At 40.9% G+C, this 21,745-nt stretch overlaps 1 protein-coding gene across 1 annotated transcript in view; it reads right to left on the bottom strand.

Annotated features, from left to right (window-relative positions):
- Positions 1-21,745, bottom strand: part of HBS1L (HBS1 like translational GTPase) — a 111,424-nt gene that overhangs the window by 23,775 nt on the left and 65,904 nt on the right. The window contains exons 5-12 of the mRNA XM_018556948.1: positions 19,126-19,234; positions 13,681-13,931; positions 9,657-9,822; positions 7,053-7,170; positions 6,500-6,646; positions 5,502-5,576; positions 1,137-1,254; positions 131-199 (exon numbers count right to left, since the gene is read on the bottom strand). Of these exons, the coding sequence (XP_018412450.1) occupies positions 131-199; positions 1,137-1,254; positions 5,502-5,576; positions 6,500-6,646; positions 7,053-7,170; positions 9,657-9,822; positions 13,681-13,931; positions 19,126-19,234 (1,053 nt within the window). The remainder of the gene's footprint in view (positions 1-130; positions 200-1,136; positions 1,255-5,501; positions 5,577-6,499; positions 6,647-7,052; positions 7,171-9,656; positions 9,823-13,680; positions 13,932-19,125; positions 19,235-21,745) is intronic.

Here is a 21,745-nt window from a genome sequence, read left to right on the forward strand (position 1 = left end):
AGCACTTGTGGGTGGTGCGGTCTTTATTTTTGTACAGCTGGAGGCTGAGGCTTTCCATTACCAGTGGTACACATCTGTGTGCCAAATAATTTGGAGTGTTGTGTCTATGTGCAAAAAGTAAGACTCTTACCTTTGAAAACATCTGATGTACACAGTCTAAAAGGTTTCTCTGTGGAACGCTGTGGGGCTTTAAAGGAATCTGCATTGGAGAAGAAAAGCAATTAATTAATACTATTCTCTATATAGAGAGCAATGAGCCTACAAGTCCTTCAAGCATTAAAGCTCAACTACATGGTCTCACCATGCCCAAGATATACCGAATATGCTTCTAATGGGCTTCTTCAATTTAGCAAGGCAAAGAGAAATAAATGATGGCTACTATGGATTATTGAGATTCCTAAAATGAAACTACCTTAAAAAAAAAAAGCTTTGGACAAGATGGGGAACTGTAATATCCCTTTCTGTCCCGGTGGGATCTGCTGCAAACTGCACTTCCCATTTCACCTTGCTTTGGAAAATCCACTAAAGAGCTAGTGACAGACATCAGTCCACAAAGAGATCTCCAAATAATTACAGGGAAAATACCCTCTTGTGAATTAAACTGCTCAAAGCAGAGCCCTATTTAAAAAAAAAAAATCAAGGGTACACGGATTATGTCCAATAAAAACTCAAACAGCTCAACATCTCAGGCAGGTAGGATATAGTCATCTAGATTCAGCCTGCATGCCATGGCTAGTGAGGGGCTTATTACAGTTCACATTAGAGCTGGTTGATCACTCAAAAGGTGGGACCCCCAAGATCTCCTGCAAGCAGAAATATCGAAGATGTTCACAGATGGTGACTAGGGAGGTGGTGCATTTTGAGGATAACTACTTCTTTCTCAACTTTCAACTTGGCCACAGTGTGCGGACTGTACCAAGCTGACTGTACTCCACCAGACTAAGATATGCTGTTTACCCTTTGATGTTTGCAAAATTTTAATCTGCTTTTAACATTATTAAAAACATTTTATCTTGTCTCAAGAGTCCCAAATACACATAAAACCTATGTAGCCTACAATTTGCTGACATGCAACCTACATATGCGTCTACATTTGTCCCTGATTTGCTCGATAAATGTCCCTCAAAGTTTCTTACCAATTTGGTCAGTAAGGCACAGTCCTTTATACCAGCTTGTCAATTCAGATATTTGACTACCTTTGGCCAGATTTTCTCCACTGAGCCCACTGGTCGGAATGTAAGACACATCACTGTCCTAAACAGGCAGAAAATGATTACTGATCCTAATGCATATATAATTTAGATTTTAAGATTTTTTTTTTATATCAGTTAGTGTGAAACACAAAATATAATGGACTATATATTGAAACCCTTTGCAACAGTGGATATTTTAGTTTTTTATATTAAGCCCTATTCTAAAAGAAACATTATAGGCACTGAAGTAATTGCAACGTTAGTAAAAGACTATTGATCAGTTTACAGCACTAAACAAACATTTCTTATGATGAAGCCTATATGGGTGACATTCGGTGCCAACTACAGCAAAGTTACAAATCTTTTCGCCTTTAGGATCTCAGACATGAGGAAATGGTTAATTTGCTCAGATAAATTATTTTATCCAACATACACCAAGTAGATGAAGACATTTGGACTTTTGGCTGTTTTTGTCAGAGCCTTTGTCAGAGTCATTCTTTTTTTCTACTATCTAGTAATCTGTCTGTTCTCATTTGGCTAAAACAATCCACAGACATGAAATTAGAGTTTCATTGTTGGATGGTATATTGGGGGCAGACAATGCCCACCAGGCAACCATTCTGGGAGAAAACAAACAATCAAATTGGCACAATCATTATTGGTGTGCCAGAGATAAGCTGAGCCATCAGCATCTGCCTGCACTGCTCTCTTCTGAGATTAACACCAATGCTCTGCCCAAAGGACATGTGTGGTATTGGTATGCTAGCTAACAGATGACTGAGGGTGGTCAGATAATGTGTCCTCATGCATTATGTCCCCAGACAACCTAAATAGAGTGGAGGAAGAAAGGATTTTTACTTTGTATGTCGGTAATCTAGATGGACTCAAGAGAAACTCTAGGCGGATAAACAAAAAAGACCTCCATATGTAAAGCCTATTTTGCCTTCTGATAAATAATTTTGCAGTGATGGGGAATTAGTAAGAAATATTGGTTTTAAAATATTATTATGAACGATAGAGGATGTAAACATTGCATAGCTCTTGTACAGACCAAGCTGTTTAATTCATTACAGAAAACAGTTCTGTGTAGAACCTCACAAATACTGTGTCCATTCTTTGAACAGTAGTGGAGAAAAGTGTGTGGGGAAAGATCTCAATGCACAGCAGAAAGAATGTAGTGTTTAGGTATTGGTGTATTATTTTATTTATATATTAATGGGTATGTTTCTTATTGTTCTTTTTGAGTCTGTTAATTATACTACTGAAAGCATTTTTACAACTGTTTAATAGATGCAAAATTAATGTTTGTACTCTAAATTCCTTTTCACTTTAAATTCCTTTTCTTGGAATACATTGAGGGACACAGGAAATCTTTCACCTTAGGGTTATACCGCCACGTAAAGGAGGATTGGACAATACTGTAAGGCCAGCACAGCATAACCTCCCTACTACCAGTATGCCTCATTTTTGCAGCAAGCAGTACTGAGAGCAGGGCCGTCTTTAACGCAGGGCAAAAGCGGCAGTCGCCCAGGGCCCAATCATTGTTGTGGGGCCCAAAGCAGCTGCCCCTTCAGCCCACATAAGATAAACACATGCAGGGCTGGCAGCCTCACCTGTGTAGGCAATGGGGCTTGCACCAGCCCTGCCCCGTCTGTGTACACAGCATCGGTGCTCTACACACAGGAGGCTACATACAGCAGCATAGACGTGGCTCTGGGCTCCGCCCACTATCAACTCGACCCCGCCTCCCGCTCTACATACTCTGCTCTCCTGTGTTGACTGGGGCCCTGCTGGGAGCCCACACCGTGCCCTGAGATGTCACCCCCACTGTGTCCCCTCCTGCCTCCCCTCTCTGGACCTTCACACCAAGTAAGTGCCCAAATATGCCACAGTTTATGTATGCAACAGATACATATACTGTGTGCAACACATACATATGCAGAGCAGGTTCCTGACATTGCTTCTCTAGTTCAATCTATGCTGCTGAAGCAGGATTTAGAGTTTTTAAAGAAAATGGCATTATCAAGTTCTATGTATGGCTGCAGCAAAGCTTCCTGTACTCTCAATACTAGGGATGCACCTATAGATAATATTACAAACTAGATCTGTTCTATGGAACAACAAACCCCTAAGCTGCCATGCTAAAAAAAACTGTATATAACATCTAAAAAAACGTGAATTATAAACATGCCCTGCGCTATAGAGACCAACTACATATGCAATCTAATGATATTCTACATGTGAAGTAAATACAGAAATATATAAATACGCAGAATCACCCTATGGTGAATAAATACATATTAGGTATTTTTTCACTATATATTGTATTTATTCACCATAGGGTGATTCTGCGTACTTATATATTTATTTCACATGTAGATTATTATTAGATTGCATGTGTAGTTGGTCTATAAAATGCATTGCACGTGTATAATTCACTAGGGATGCTACTGCACCGATACCGATACCTGCACAGCCCGTCTGAGACACCGTACAGCTTCCCACCAGGATATTGAATATCCTGTCTCTCTCCTGGCTCTCTTTCCTGGCTGTCTCTCACTCTATCCCCTGGCTGTCTCTTCTCGCTCTCTCTCCTGGCTGTCTTTCCTCAATCTTTCTCCTGGCTGTCTCTCTTTGCTCCCTCTCCTGGCTGTCTCTTCTCACTGTATTCTGGCTGTCTCTCCCTGCTCGCTCCCCTGGCTGTCTCTCCCTGCTCTCTCCCCTGGCTGTCTCTCCTCGCTCTCCTCCCTGGATGTCTCTTCTCTCTCAATCCTTGCCGTCTCTTTTCTCTCTATCCCCTGACTGTCTCTCCTCACTCTCTCTCCTAGCTGTCTCTCCTCTCTCTCTATTCTGGCTGTCTCTCTCCTGGCTGTCTTGCCTTATTCTCTTCTCTCTCCCCTTGCTGTCTCTCCCCGCTCTCTCCCCTTGCTGTCTCTCCTACTTCTCTCCTGGCTGTCTCTCCTAGTTCTCTCCTCGTTCTCTCTTGTTTATTCTAAAAAAAGTTGGAGTGTGGTGTTAGACTGTTCGGGATTCGCTTGAAGAAAAGGCAGCAACCCTTGCAGCACCATTCTGTTTACTATGCGTTCGGCATCACATATTGTTGCCCCCACCTCTTCCGTATGCTGCTGTTAGGGCCGGGGGGGGGGGGGGGGAGGCGCCAAGAAATTGTTTGCCCAGGGTCCAATCAGTATTAAAGACGGCCCTGACTGAGAGTATGATTATAAACAGACGGCACAGACCCATTTACCTTATTGAACCCCAGGAATATGATTTTACACAGAGTACAAAAAACTGTTTTCTTTTTCGTCCATTCAAGGACACAGGAAGTCTTTCACATTCCATTGTAGAGGTCTAGAGTGAGGCTGGACAAACTGGACTGCCTCAAAAGGAAGCAACCATCAGGCCCTGGACTCCCTAGAGAAATAGTTGGAAAAGCAGGTACAAAAGGGAAAGTCTTTGGGGTCTTAGGGGTTCTACAGCACCCGAGCCTAGAAACAGTACTAGTACAAGCAACAGGCTGATCCTCTAGTTTCAGAGTTGTGCTCACTGCATTAGTACGAGCCAAAACAGTCTTCCTAATGATGGAGAACAGTGGACTCTAGTGTGCTCACTCAGAAGCCGCCAAGGCCAGATGTAAATCAGATACACAATCTGTAGGCACGCTCTGCAGTCAGAGTCCCCAAATAACTCAGGGATTTGGGACCATAAAGTCTTGCATGACTGTAGTAAAAACCTCATCTAAAACAGCAGAGGAACTGCCCACACAGAGCTAAAAGACTACTAAGATGATGGAATAGGTGCAGAGTGCAACAGAATGCCAGTCCGCAAGAGCCGACACAATCAGCAGGTGCACTGCAAGCAGCCCCAGAGCAGTTAGAATGTGAGCTGGAAGCCCACATTACAGGTACTCACAAAACACAGACAGCTAGTGCAGGTGAGGATTGGATAGCCTGAGATGACCACAGTTACTATAAGCAAGCAGCAGGAACAGAGCAAAGATCAAAGTTCCACTTAGATTTTTACAAGCAGGGCAGCAGTGGGGAGATGCTTCCTCACCACTGTATGGCAAGAAAAAGAACACAAGCATACACATGTGAAACTCAACCCAGCGGATTATGTCAGCACAGTCCCACATGCGCCTATATATCCATAGCAATAAATTATACGTATATATGGAAGGGAGGGTTAGGTTTTGCCTGTACCACTACTGACATGTCAAGACAATATTACTCAAACACCTACTAAACTCCCCCATACCTAGCTCTGAAATTGGAAAAAAAAAATGTTAAAAATAAATATTCCTGTTACCTTAAATCCAGCTTGCTTCAGAAAGTGCCCCAGCTTACTAGTAACTTCCCGAAATCGATCTTGTTGCCAATTAACCTGCAGGTAATGTAAGAAAGCTTATAACAAGGGGTAATACAGAGAGAGTTGCAGGGAACGATGAAAGCATGGCACAGCAAACTAAATGCTGTTTTTAGAAGTAAACAAACTCGGTATACAGGCAGATTCCTATATACATGAGCATTTAATTATACTAGATGTGGCATAACAAAACATAAGGAGCTTCTGATTTCTCAGTTTATTTCACATGGCTCCGAAGCAACTAGCAACTCTAAAGTACAACTTCAGCCAAACTGAATGAACAATGAAATACAATACATGTGAGGTGCTTTAAGTGAAAAATAATATATGTGAGCTAGCCACTCTTGTGATTCACACACACCAGCCCTACTTTTGTGGCTTCCTGTTTTACTTCCCACCACCAGCCAGAAAACTAGACTGTGAATGAAAATCAGCACACTGGTGAGATTTTCCCGGTGCTCTGCTATCTTGTAAGCGTGAATAGACATCTTTCCCGTTAGCACCTAAAACATTTGGATAACTGCACTATACAAATTACCCTCAACTGATTTACAGTACAGCCCAATAATACCTAAATCACAAAGTCTTCAGTTCTGTTAACACAGGTTTCAGTCACTTACATCACCAGAATTAACAAATATGCTTCTTTGCTTCTGAAATAAGGACCAAAGTCCGTTAAGTCACAAGACTGTGCAAAAAGATGACAATGTGGTAAATGGCTGTCAATATAGAGACATGATAACCTCTTACTTAGTTAAGATGCTTCCAATCATTCAGATACTTTGGAATAAACAAACCCCGTTAATGAGATTCCGTACTGACAAAAATGGGAATGAATACTAAAGCATGTTCCAAAAAACTACAGGAAGACCTCCATTTACTAAGCATCAAACACTGTGGCTATTGATACATGCATGCAATGTAAATATAATATGATGTACCTGATCCATTTTATTGACTGCTACTGTAAGTTGAGTTACACCAAGAGAGCGGACCAGCAGTGCATGCTCACGTGTCTGTCCACCAGCTTCAAAGCCTGCTTCAAATTCCCCACGGCTGGCATCTACAACCAAAACGGCCACGTCAGCCTAAAAGACAGGAAACAGTCTATACACAAAGAAACACTATGGACAGAGCAGCTGTATGTGTGATATTAGTAACCTATCCATACAAAAGATTCATTGGCACATGCAAACAAACTAAGAATAAAATGGTAAAACAACTCTTATTTTAAAATGAGTACTATTTGGAATAAGTGCAAGTGACAACTTGTAACAAAATCTACAAAAAAACTGCATTTTAAAGCAGAAATCTAGCTAAAGCTTTTTTGCTTTTAGTTTTGAAATGAGTAGGGAACAAGGAAAACCTCTGCCAGGTTTAAAAAACAAATTGGTTACCCTGTTAAAATAATAAATAATTAATAAATCTAGACTACATCACAAATGATTTCCTAGAAACAGACAGAACAGTGTACACAAGAGGATCTGCACTTACTTGAGCAGCACCTGTAATCATATTTGGGATGAAATCCTTGTGCCCCGGAGCATCCATTAAAGTAATAACTTTGGACTTTGTTTCAAATTTGGTCATGCCTACATCCATAGTCACTCCTCTACAATAGCAAGAAATTCAGTTGGGTTCAGCACACCAAACAATAGTAAAAAGATCAAATTAAATGTAAGGCTATATACACTAAATGTATACACTGATTGGCTGTAGTCACTGTTTGGGCGAGACTTTTTCGACCAGGGATTAAAAAAAAATCAACTTTAGTCGAAAGAAGGGGTGCCAACTGGGCCACACAGTGTTCGATTTGCAGCTCATTCAGCAGGACAGAATTCAACCAGTGTATGCCAGTGCTTAAATTGAAGTTCCACTTTTGCAACCAAATTAGGTTAACATCTACTTTACAATTGTTACATGTTCCCATTCACACAGCATAAAAATTATAAAACTGCTGCTTACATTTTCAGTGCTGTATACTCCCTACAGTGTATTTCCACTTTCAGAGCCAAATTGGGATAACACTTATTTTATATTGGTTACATGTTCCCATTCATATAGCATAAGTTTAAAAAATGCTTCTTGCAGTTTGAATTCTTTTTACTTGGGTTAAGGTTTCTTGGTTCCTTAAAGTGACATTAAACCCTCAGATTTTTTAACATAAAACAATAGTGTAATGTGTGCCTTACTGTAATCCATGGTTGTTTCCCTTCTCTTTGCTGCTCTTCCTTTTAAATCCGTATCTGTTCTCATGTTGGGCAGAACTTCTGTTTCGCAGCAGACTGCCTTGTCTCTGAAATGGATACATGGTGTCTGTGTGCAGGTTCACAACCTGAGCCAGCACTACAGGAAGAGGCGCTCAGCTGCAAAGGGAAGTTCTCCCCCAGCATGAGAAGACATGAGGATTTAAAAGGAAGAGCAGCAAAGAGAACGGAAACAGCCATGGATTACAGTAAGGCGCACATTACAGTATTGGTTTATGTTAAAAAAACTGAGGGTTTAATGTCACGTTAAAAAGAGATCTATGTGGTAAGTGTTTTTCCCCATAGTTCTCTTTAGGGTCACAGGAGGACATATACTAACCTCCTCCTGTAACCGAAAGCTCAGTATATAGCGGGCTATTGCCCATGTTATACTGAGAGCGCAGCAGTCGGGACAGATCCCGAAAATACTGTCTGGATCCACCCAGCTGCGTGAGTGACAGCTGGCTCTGCCTATCTAGAGGTAGAGCCAGCTGTGCCCGCACCTCCCCCATTTGTTCCTCCAGTCAGAGCTGGAGCATTGGAGAGGGGAATCCCTACGGGCGGCGGTGACTGACACCGCTCACTGCAGGGAGACTATCGGGAAGTGAGAGGATCGGTGCATGTTTCTGCTCACTTTCCGATCGATTGAGCCGACCTGTGACAGCTTCTTTGTCACAGGTCGGCTCTAACTATAAGAATGAGTGGAAATTACTCACCTCATAGATCTCCTTTAAGGGCTAATATTTCTACTTGCTTGTCTTTTTTTGTAATGTTAGGAGGGGTTGTGAGGGGTTTGTTCCTTATAATTTGTAAAGTAGATTATTGTGAGGGTATCCCCACCGCAAGGCTTAATAAATGTTTTGCCCAGAGTTCTTCTGTAACACCTTCATGAATGAGCTATGATCGTTTCTAGACGATCAAAACTGATACATTTCAGGCAAAGAGATACATTTGTATCTTCTGCTTGAAATGTATCATTTAACATCAGGCCAGGCTATACAGCTGTCAAAACGAATAGCAGAGATGTGAGTCACTGCTACCTCTCTGCTATCTTCAGCTGTCAGATACGGGTTCGTTGTTTAGCGAACCCGTATCTGAATGTAAAGGCTTCATTCTTTCATTAATGAAAGAAAGAAGCTTTTACAAAAGCTTAACTATTTCATTAATGAATGCCTCAATACTGAGGCATTCATTAATGTCTGGTAACTGCTGAGAATCAGTAGTTACCAGCATTATGGAGGCTGATATAACTCGGCGCGTACAGTGTACGTGGCCAGTCATATAGCCACTTTGTGACGGGACGTACACTGTATGTCTCCCGTCACGAAGGGGTTAAGGAGGAGGTTGTGCAAAGCTATTTTATCTACGTAGTTTATCTAATTAACTGTGCTGTTCATTATCAGTTGCAAATGAAATTTGAACACTGTGCTAACAAAGGGTTAAAGCCTTCAAATCATTGTGTGTTATTGAGCTGAAGCTCAATCTGACCCTCGGTTTGACCATATGGTTTCACTCTCAAACTGCTCAGAGTAGCTTGAAATCTGCACAAAGGCCTTCACCAAAGAGACCTCCAAAAGGTCTTGTTTAATGTATGTTGTGTGAATGAGAACACAAACATATAGTGGTATTTTCCCAAATTTGACTGCAAAACTGGAACTATGCTTTAAGTTGTCTAGAAGCTATTTATATTTGGGGCATAGCCTCTAACCCCAATCAACACAAACATAAATATTCAAATGTCTTCCCACAAACTGCTCTGGTGAGTGACCCCACTGGACAGAATGACCTATGATTCCAGATATTCTTACATAACCAGCTATTTATGATAAGCCAGTAATCTCCGATAAATTACCTTTGCCTCTCTTCTCCTGTTTCATCCAGTACCCAAGCATATGCAAAAGAAGCTTTGCCTGCTTTCTTGGACTCTTGCTCATATTTGTGCATGGTTCGTTTGTTCACATGTCCCAAGAGGTATAGTAGATGACCCATTAGTGTGCTTTTTCCAGCATCGACATGGCCTGGTTACAAAAAAAAAGGTAAAAAACAAAAAAAAGTTTTCCCTCTGCAGTAGAAGCCAACAAGTACACACCAATCTACCAAATCTCTTAATTTCCCTATTAGGATTACTTTTCTCTTTTTTGCTCTTTAGATGGATTTTTTTCCATGGAGTTGTTTTGGGCATACATAGCATGCCTAATGTCCGCAATTGGTAAAAGGAAATTGATCATGGCAAAAACACTGAAGCTTGCCACTGCTCCTTCTGAAAGCGCTAGCTGCCTACTTTTCCTGCACATGCTTGCTTCCACTATCAATAATAATTATAGATCTAGAACCAAGAATGCTTACCGTATTTTTCGTTCCATAAGACGCCCTTTTTCCCCCCAAAAGGCGGGGGAAAATGTGTGTGCGTCTTATGGAGCGAATCCCTAGACTTTTGTACATTTAGCCCTGCTAAAGCAGAGCTAAACATACAGTGGTAGCCGCTGCTCGTGTAGTACAAGTGATCTATTCAGATCACTTGTATTAAAACCGGGTGGTTTTAATACATGTACCGGTGCGCCTTATGGAGCGCAAAATACGGTATATGGTGTTCTAATTTCTCTGACTTTGCTAATCTGCATACTTGTTCTGAATCAGTAACTAAAACTATTAAAACCAGAAAAAAAAACAGGCAAACAGTATTTTCATCAAAGGCAGCTCCCTTTTTCTCTAATAAAAGGCTTACTGTAACCACTTCAGGACCGCAATACCTATATAAACGGCATTGTCCTGAAGTTGTTACACAAAGATCACAGCTGATGCAGATGCCAGATGATCTTGGTAGTGTTCTTTTCAGCCGACTTTCGGCTTTCACATACAAGTGATCGCCTGTATACTGCTAGAAAATGTCTCCTATGTGACAGCGAAAAAGTTCAGTGTTAAAAAAAAATTTAAAAAAATGTTTAAGTTTATATAAAACAAATACAAAATGTAAAGCCCCCACATACAAACGCAAAAGTTGGGTGTGCCTATGTGCAAAAACGACCATAGCATTGCGTTACATATAGCTGTGAACATCGAAGAGAAATAATTTTAGTGCCATCACTCATGGTTATCTTTAAATTGACGAGTGCTAAAGGCTTTTAAAATGTTGCCTATGAGCAATTTTGGGTACTGTAGGGGTTTTTGTTTCTGTCATGTCATGGGTGCGTGCAATATTTAGGCTCATCATGTTTGGCATCTATTTTACAAAACAGAACCCCATCTTTTATATTTTACTGGGTTTTATATTCTGTTAGTGTGCACTAAAATTAATTTTACTGTACTTTGTTCTAGAAAAAAAATATTGTTTTGATCAAATTCTATGTACATATTGTACACCATACAAAAAATTGCAACTAGCATTTGTTTTTTATTCAACTGGACCACTGCTTTCAGAAAATATATAATTGCTTTTTAAGCTGGTTTTAAGCAGTTTTCTAGCCAGAAATTCACATTTTAACATGTGCACAAAAATGTTTTACAAATTTGCTCCAGTTTAAGAATACCTGGGACACACGTGATCAAGACAAACTAAGCATATGATGACAAAATTCTACCTAGAAATCGTGATCTTCAGTGGAAAGAGCATGCCAAACCATCAGCTGATACAGACATAAAGACAGCTAAATGATATGCTAATGTTATGGAGGCTTGGGAGGCAACATATACATGATGAATATGAATAATGAATATGGGTGCTTGGAAGACAACAAAAGCAGGGTTTTTGCACTTACTGTAAATGCAGTTTCTTGGAGTTCATTAGCGACACAGGATTCAGTTATTCAGAGACAATCTCAATACACTATAAACTGTGAAATTGACACAAAGGGATACACAATTTTGTGTCATACACAACACCTGTGTTGCACAATATATATAGATTTGGTTCTGATATATATAGAACCAAATCCTCTCCTTTGTTTTTTATTTAAAAACAAAGGAGAGGATTTGGTTCTATATATATCAGCAAAGCGCTAATTGTTCATCTGAAATATGGTGAGCAATAGGAGTCGGTGAGTGCGGCCAGATCTTATCTTTGAGCACGGTGGAGACTGGAGAGCACTGATTCACTAATTGTTTTTGCATTCACGGACGTTGGTGTTGATTATAAAAGCAGGAAGATATATCCTCACATACAAGGACTTTATTGTATCCAGAAGTAATGGACTTCACACATGGTTATGTAGATTAGGTGGGAGTTATACATCACTAGTGAGATTCAACACAGGATTTTCTATATGTACACATTTTATGAGATGTACTAGCATGTGTTTTTGGTTTTTTTTCCCATCAGCACAGGCATTGTGCAACACAGGTGTTGTGTATGACACAAAATTGTGTATCCCTTTGTGTCAATTTCACAGTTTATACAATTTTTTTCACATTTTAGGAATATCATTTTTGAGTTTGAAGCGCAGTGCTTTTTTCTTTTTTCCTATTTTTGGGTGTATTCACCTATTAAGCACAGCTGCTCTTAGAGTGTTATTTGATTCCTAGCACAGTTTCTTTCTATCTAACAATTTCAATATACTGCCTGTGACAGAACGGCAGGTCCGATCGCACTGTACTGCCACCAATATATGACGATACATGGTTCCGATCCTACGGTGCTGCCACCAATAAATGACAAAACCACTCTCAGCCTCACCCTGCTCAGAGATTTTGCAGATCGAGGGACAACAATCTAAGGCCAGCAGACTAAGAGCAATGGTCACCATGGTGGTTTAACTCCGCAGTCAACTCACTACAAATGCCTATAATGCCCTCTGTCCATCCAGACAGTAATATAACAGGTTTTACAATATGATATAACTCTTCAAAGAGACAAGGATTCTTTTAAGTTCTCATTTAGAGCATAGAGATAAGCTTGACGATTTTAAAAGATTGTTTTTAAAAAAGGAAAAGGTGCAAAAAAAAATATATAAAAAAAGAAAAAGATGTTACAATAAAGGGACACATAATACAACAGTAAAACAAAATCGCAGTAAGAATGAAATTACTTAGCAAAGTCCTAGGTGTATAATAACTTGCGGCCCAGCTTCCTGATTGGTTAGAAAGCTGGCCAATCAGGAAGCCGGGCGGTGAGTCATTACCCACCCCTCGGCATCAAGATTCCTCGTTACCTGGTGTCAAGTCCCTGAGGAGAGACACTGCAGGCCACCCTGGAACTGTTAGCAGATTGTGGGGCAGGACTGCTCCCCTTGTGCTTGGGATCCAACATGTCATACTGATTAAGAGAGACAACTCAATTGAGAACACCAGGTAAAAACCATTTGGTACTCACGAACCAGCTGCTGCAAGCAGGACATGTTCACTTGCGTGGAGTGGACCAGGTTACTGTAGAAAGCAGCAAAGACCAACCAAGGTAAAATCGTGTCTCTGTTGCAAAAGTGTGCAATGGCAGTAGGCAGCTACCCCACATTAAAAAAGCGCAACCTTCCAGTTAGTGACATAGTACTTTCTATGGAGAGGCTGTGCCACAAATTAGGACCTAGAAAAGTATGGCCTCCCAAGCTATCCATAACTAAGGAAGTGTCCATCCAGATAGATGCAGCCAGGCTCAGAAAAAAGAGAAAATGACTGGTAAAAATGATAAAACTTTACTCAGAAGAGCAGTCCATCCTACTAGACCATTAGCAAAAAGCATAAAAGGACTGGGAGGATTTATGCTTGGCTGTCCAATGGCTTTTTCATCTGCCAGTAGAAATTCCTCCTGAAGGCAGTATAATCCAATTGTCTCTGAATAACCGAATCCTGTGTCCCTTAATGGACAAGAAAGAGACAATGTTTTTTCAATAGAACTAACCCAGGACAGCAAGTTGTAGAAGAATGAAAGAACAATGCTTACACATTACCTATTACAACAAGGTTTAGTAGCTGTTTTCCTCCTTGTCTCTTTTCTAGCTCTTCTTTAACATTAATTTTCTGTTTGGATTTTCCAGAACTTTTTACTTGGGATGTAGTGGCATTACGTTCATCAGAGACCTGTGATGTGTTCATTTGTGTGGATGATTGAACAGTGCTTTCAGGTTCCTCCATGATGTCATCCACAGGCTGGCTTTTTGCAGACAAAGGAACACTTTGCCCATTCACATGAGATGCAGCACTATAACATGTAAAAGAAAAAAAAAAATTAAACAAAAAAAGCATGTAGCTAAATATAAACAAAAACGTCAGATGAGCAAAACTTGCTGTTAGTTGGAATCTGCTGAGTAAAAGATAAATGTATGCCTACACTTTGGCTGTGTCTGTAAATTTTTTTCAATTAGCCGCCATCCTATTTTTACATTTTAACAGCACATGCAATTCACAACTCTACCCTGATCATTTAATTCCTCCAAATTGTGAAAAAACACATTTAATTTGTTTTAGAAATACTGCAGGCAGACTGTCAGGTGTAGTAAAGTTAAGGAAAGATTATTGGAGTTGAAGAACAGGTTAGAAAACAACAGAAAAGCCTGCTACATAATTTCATTTAGTTGCACTAATTATTTTAATTTAAAGTCAATTTTTTTTATTTTTTTTGTCCCAGTTAGGGAGCTTTACCCTCTGTATTTGTCCTGGTGACCGCCATCACTGTACGTGAAGGAAATGTTGGGTTGTCATCAGAACAGGAATAGATAGGAAATCTTCCAATGGGCAAACTAGTTCTGGTGACCCCGATGACTACCAGGAATTCCCCTTACTTTGGGAGCATTTCCTCTGACTTCACTGTTGTGGTTATCGGACAGGAAGTGATGGGAAATCTCCCCAATGGGACACATGGCAAAAAAGCAGACAGGCATTATAACCTTTCCTTACTGTATCTAAAACTAAAAAAATTGCCTTATGTTTTAGTGGGAGATCCATTTCAGAAGTTCAGTCACCTCTTTTGTGGCCTTTGACAGAAGGATCATTGTACCCATGTTCCCAGGTATAAACTACCAAGGTCCAAATGTAGTAAAATGAAGACTCCATGATTCCACTATGTTAAATATTTTACAACTTATTCACAACATATTGTCACTACTGCCAAAAGTAACTTCAAAAAAGTAAGACTGTATTTAGGTTAAAGTAATCTAACATTAGATTAAAAAATAAGCATCTGTAAAGGAATGTGCCGAGTTTTTCTGGTATGTTTATTTCAACAAATTATAGGAAGTGAAAATGGCAAGGAAAATGGTTAGGTTTACAAGTGTATCTAGGGGGACAGGGGAATCGCCCAGGTGGGCCCAAAGTATATATAGGGCAAAAATGCATTAAAAAGCATCTTAGGGGGACCCTGCCTAGGTTCTGAGCATATAGCACAAAAATGCATTAAAAAGCATGTAGGGGTTCTCTCCCTTAGCGTCTCCTAGCAACTAGGAGGAAGAGCTGTATGAGTTTTGTATGTGTAAAGCCTGCTAGGAGACCGTGGAAATCAAGTGGTTGGGGTACATGGTACTAGCTGAAGGGTGAGACCAGCAGTGTGTGTGGGAAGAAGAGGGCTTGGCATGTAATTATTAGCTCTCCAGGAAATCGAATACATATCCTGACCCACCCACCTCCCGGGTATCAGAGGAAGTCGCCAGCACGCTATGCTGAGGAAGCCTGTACTTACCTGTGAATAGAGTTCTGCTAACGGAAAAGAAACAGCAGGAAGTTTTAAGCACATGTAAGATGCTTGGGGGTTTTAGGAACAAAACTGGTATATAGAGTGAAAGTGATTGAGGATTATTGCAGCACTTTGTACCCACACTCGCGTTTCACAAAGCGTTTTGTGTGCTGTGCCCACTTTTTGCCACTTGGATCGCTATGCCCAATTCTAGCTAAGACACAATTTTCAGTGGGCCCTTATCCCTTCCCCCTGTGACCACAAAGTCCCAGTCAGACCCTGGGCACGCACCATTTTCCTGCAATGGTAGCCTCTAGTTAGATGCAGTTGTTTTAGTGTCCATTCACACTTGTGCACACAGACACATGCTGTATTAGGGATCCCCATTGATTTTCAAGGGACCCTTAACGAGGCTACTATAAACCAAAACACGCACCTCATTTATTTATTCCAGTCCAGCACTAGACAACATATGTGTTATGCTGAAATTCAGGTGTGTTTGGGTATGTGTGTGGGCTGCTATTGAAAACAAATGACAATGCACCACACAGATCATATTTCAGGCTTTGTTGTGCCACGTGTTAACATGGGTACAAGTGTAAATGTGGCCTTTAGTTCAGACTTCTAAGGAGTTAGACTTTGACTACAGAAAGCTGCAAGCCTGAGAGGCCTCAAGGGCGCTCAGCAAAAGTTACATTGTACACAGTTATGTGTAATGCTTTTAAATATAAAGTATCAGGCTACACACTTTATCCTGAAGACAGGTCTATTAAGCTGTGGAGAATATTTACAGAAATAATTGAACAGGTTTAGGAAACTTGTTAAAACTACAAACATGCTTGAAAATAACTTAGTAAGTGTGAAAGAGTTTTTAAAAAAAAATGTAAAAAGATATTTCATTCTTAAAAAAATAAAATTGGGAATTAATGTGCGAAAATAAAAGGCTACACGAAGCTACAGAATTCCACACAAAAGTTTTACAAATCTTCATAAACTGGGCTTTAACAAAGTAAAAAGATAAGAGTAAAAGAGATAAAGAGACTGCAAACTGCATTGAGAAATTGCTGAGGCTTTAACGGCCACTCAACCGTGAAAAATGCAAAACCCCAAATGTTTGAAGCAACGGACACAGATATTAGTCATCTTTCACTTACTACCTACAATGTATATCGGAAGAAGATACGGGTTCATTCTCAATAGCTGTGTTTAAAACAAGTTTGACTCAATTCTCTCCACCTGCTCAAACATGGTACACAGGCCTATCATTCATCAGCAGTTATTCGCATATCCTGTTCCAGATGATAACTAAAACATTATGCTGTTGAAATAAATATAATTTAGGGAGATTTATAGTGAAATCTATGACAAATAGCTAATCAATACAATTTTATCAACTGTATCACTTGCATTAGCTTTACCATAAATTGTGAGATTGTGTTTAGGAGCTTTACCAGATCTTCATTATACACAAGACAGCTTAAAAAACTTGAGCCAGGTACATTTTCTTGGTGTATAGAGCGCAATGTGATGAATGACAAGCTGAAGAACCTAGATGAGGCTTTCTACTCTTTAGAACGGAAGGTGCTCCAACAGATATTAAGGCTGATTTACTGAAGGAGTTGAAAATCTTCATTAACTACCTCAGGGCCGGCCGTTGTGAAAAAACGGCCAGCCGAGAGGTCTCTAGATCTGAGCGGGCATCTTTAGACATCTGCTCAGCCACGCCCACCAGCTCATACAAGACCGCTTGTATGAGCTGCCGGCCCGTGTCCCCCCTCCCTACGTGCCCCCCCTCCCGCTGTCACGCCGATCCCGTGCTCCGCTGTGCCCGGCGCGAGCCCGGGACTAGCATACGGCCTCTATCAGTACCTGAGCTCCCTCTGGTCCCCTCTCCGCTGCCAGAATGCGGAAGTGATTTACATTACATCACTTCCGCATTCTTGTGTCACTCTCCAGCTTGGAGAGAAGCTGATGAAGCTTCATCAGCTTCTTCAGGGGGGTCCCAGGTGATATTAGGGGTCTTGGAGACCCCTGATGTCCCCATAAAGAGGACCAGCCACATATTTTGCTATCACATAGAGGGGTTTCTTAGCCTCCTATGTGATAGCAATAAAGTTAAGTGAAAAAAAAAAAACAAATAGGAAAAAAAATTAAAGTTTCCAAAATAAAATTTAAGTCACACATAAAAGAGAATTACAATTTTTTTTTTTTAAAAGCCCCCACCCGTACACGCATGCAAACATGCGTCAGGTGCGCATACCTGCGAAAACGATGATTTCGCCTATTACGCCGCACATGTTACATGTCGCAGTGAGAGCAATAATTTTAGGGCCATCAATCACTGATAACACTAGACTGATGAGCGGTAAAAGCTTTTAAAGCATCGCAATTGCGGGTGCACGCAATTTTTAAGCATGACATGTTTGATGGCTAATTAACTCCTTCGCTGCCAAGCCCTCCGGACCATTTTTCAAATCAGCTGGCCAAGCCATTTTTGAATTTTCTGCAATTTTTTCCTATTGATTTGATTTTCAACTGCTGCGTTATAGTACTATGTGTCCCCAGTTATTTACAAACACCGGAGTGATCAGACGATCACTCCGGTGTTTGCTCTGCACAGAGGGATCGTTAAATATCATTGATATTTAACGATCCCCCGCTCGGCCACGCTACAGAGCTGCTGTCATCCAAAAACTGACAGGATAGATCAGCCCAATTATTAGTAAATATCGTAGACCATATGCAATGTGTGATTCATTAAACCTTGCCAAGTCCAAAGTTATAAAATGGATTTCATCAAAACTTTAATATAATACAACCCTATATGTAATAGACGTTTTTACGAACACATTTTCTGGAGAAAAACCTTCATTTTTTAATCAGTACTGTCCCTAAACACCTTTTACTTCCCATGTCAGCACTGCACTGGCTTCAATATATCCATCACTTACTACAGGACTTCATCTGGTGCCTCATATATCTAAAGCCCACAGCACTAACATTTAATACACACATTGTGTCATTACTGCAAGTAATACTACTTTCCGATCAGTAAAATTCACCCCTGATTGGAACTTCTAATTGCAGGGCAGCACTGGTGGAGGTAGCAATAGAGGGGCTATATCAGTGCAGTGATTGAGTGCAGTAAACATATGAAACACGCTCTCGAGCATACCAGCTACTGGCATACTAATACTAGAAGCACTTTCCACTCCTTCAGGTTTTTGTTTTCCTGATAGTCATGCACTATCACAATTACTTCAGCCCTGGTGAACACAACAGGAAAAAACAGTTATCACTCTCATGAACACTCCAAGATTTTTTTGTTTAACTGTCCTAAAGATGCCCATCATCATTCACGTAAGTAAAATTGTCTTTGGAAGATTCCAAAGTGTAACACAATGCAAAATGGCACTTGCAATGATTAGCTTGACCACATGGTTCTTCCTTAGATAAATATTAAAATCCAAAGACTGGAGAGCCCACAATTACCAATTTTTAAACTGATTAATGAAGTTTGCTAAAAAAAAAAAGTAAAGAAAGTGTTTAACCACACATTCCCTTTCATCAAGCATCTATCACCTTTAATAGAAAATAGTAACAAGGACTGGCACCTTTTACCTTTAATAAGCCATCTGCCCATCATACTACCAAGTTCTGTCAGTATCATTTATGATACTGTAATTTATATATCAGATTTATCATAAAATATTAAGGCACAACATACCTTGGTATATAAAATCCCATTGTTTGCTTCTTTCCAGAGACAGTCATCTTGGCAATTTTAGGAACAATTTCATTCTGTGCCTCCATAGAAGGCAATTCTCTTGGTCTGCCTAAAAAAAGTGAAAAATCCTTAGTGATAAGTCAATATGGCAAACACCTAAAAACCATTCCTTTCACATTAGCTTTACACCCACATAAACAATTTGCAGCCATGTAAACAAAAGATCCCATTGTAAGATAATAAAAATATAAAATTATACACTGCTCAAAAAAATTAAAGGAACACTTTTTAGTCAGAGTATAGCATCAAGTCAATGAAACTCCTGGGATATTGATCAGGTTGCTAATCAGTTTTAGCTGCTTTGGTGTTCATGAAATTAACAACAGGTGCACTAGATGGGCAACAATGCGACAACTTCAAAAACAGGAATGGTTTTAGGGCCTGTTCACACGCTGTCCGTTTTGTGTGCTGACCGGCTCCGTACGCTGCTGCACTCAAAATGCATCCCAATGTATCCCTATGTGTTTTATGGGCTCCAGTTCTCACGTGCGCAGTCCGTTCAGCTTACGAAAAAATACTGCATGTCACATTTTGTCAGGTCCGGAAACGGTCAGGATACGCAAACGCGTCAAAAACTAGTTGTGCATTTGGCTAGAGTCAGTGTCACTACTGGTCGTATGAGGCGATACCTGGACTCTACAGAGGTTGCACAGGCATGCCAACTCCTCCAGGATGGAACATCAATACGTGCCATTGCCAGAAGGTTTGCTGCGTCTCCCAGCACAGTCTAAGAGCATGGAGGAGATTCCATGACACAGGAAGTTACTCTAGAAGAGCTGGACAGGGCCGTAGAAGGTCCTTAACCCATCAGCAGGACTGGTATCTGCTCCTTTGTGCAAGGAGGAACAGAATGAGCACTGCCAGAGCCATACAAAATAACCTCCAGTACGCCACTGGTGTGAATGTCTCTGACAAAACATATGTCTCTGACAAAACAATCAGAAACAGACTTCATGAGGATGGCCAGACGTCCTCTAGTGGGCCCTGTGCTCACTGCCCGGCACCGTGGAGGTCGATTGGCATTTGTCATTGAACACCAGAATTGGCAGGTCCGCACTGGCGCCCTATGCTTTTCACAGATGAGAGCAGGTTCACCCTGAGCACGTGACAGACGTGAAAGGGTCTGGAGAAGCGGTGGAGAACGTTATGCTGCCTGTAATATCATTCAGCATGACCGGTTTGGTGGTGGGTCAGTGATGGTCAGGGGAGGCATTACCATGGAGGGACTCACAGACCTCTACAGGCTAGACAATGGCACCCTGACTGCCATTAGGTATCGGGATTAAATCCTTGAACCCACTGTCAGACCCTACGTTGGTACAGTGGGTCCTGGGTTCCTCCTGGTGCATGACAATGCCTGGCCTCATGTGGCGGGAGTATGTTCCTTGAGGATGAAGGAATTGATACCATTGAATGGCCTCCATGCTCGCCTGACCTGAATCCAATAGAACACCTCGAGGACATTATGTCTCGGTCCATCTGACACTGCCAGGTTGCACCTCAGTCTGCTCAGGAGCTCAGTGATGCCCTGGTCTGGGAGGACATACCCCAGGACACCATCCGTCGTCTCATTAGGAGCATGCCCCGACGTTGTTACGCATCCATACAAGCACGTGAGGGCCAAACAAACTTTAATGAGTACCATTTTTAATTTCTGCAATGACATTTCAGTACAATGGACTAGCCTGCTGCATCATTTGTTCACTTTTTTATTTTATTTTTGGGGTGTCTTTAAATTCAGCCCTCTGTAGGTTGATAATTTTTCATTACCATCAAACAATGTGGCATCCTTTCGTTCCTAAAGCAAAACAAACGACAAACGCACTCAACAATTTGTTACCAGTTATACAGTAAGGTGCACACGAAATGGGCTTTGAACAGTAGAACAGTGGAAAGGTATCATGGCACACTCACAAACCAGCATGTAAAACAACTTGTCTCACCACTAAGGACAATGACAGAGGTGCCAAGGCACCTCTTATAGTGCGGTCCTAACTCTAAACTATGAGAGTCTCCATCTTGGAGCACATGGGGGCAGAAGATATCAAATTGGGTGCAGGCCTGTCAGGAGGACGCCCAACCTCCTTAAAGGTACAGAAACACACAAGGCATCCCGCACATCCCATTGGCAGCTGAGAAACCCCATGCGTCGCTGCACCAAATCGGTAAGTCATTGTCTGTCATCTGTCATTGTCCTTAGTGGTGAGACAAGTTGTTTTACATGCTGGTTTGTGAGTGTGCCATGATGCCTTTCTACGATCCTTTCGTTCCTAACACATTACACAGTCCAGTATACAGTAGATATCCAGTATGATATTTTTCCCCATTGAGATCTGATGTGTTTTCAAAGTGTTCCTTTAATTTTTTTTGAGCAGTTTATTTAAAGTCAGACTATCAGGAAGTTTAAACAGTTCAAATGATGGATAGCTGAATACAAATAAATAAGCACATCTCAATGTTTGTGCTTTAACCCAACAGCAGAACTCAGCCCTTTGAATCAGGAGTCAGGTGACATCTTTGCAAACTACCAGTGAAATACACCCCCCCCCCCCTCCCTTTT

Source organism: Nanorana parkeri, unplaced genomic scaffold, assembly GCF_000935625.1.
Source record: "Nanorana parkeri isolate BGI_ZX_2015 unplaced genomic scaffold, ASM93562v1 scaffold259, whole genome shotgun sequence".
NCBI classification, from domain to species: domain Eukaryota; kingdom Metazoa; phylum Chordata; class Amphibia; order Anura; family Dicroglossidae; genus Nanorana; species Nanorana parkeri.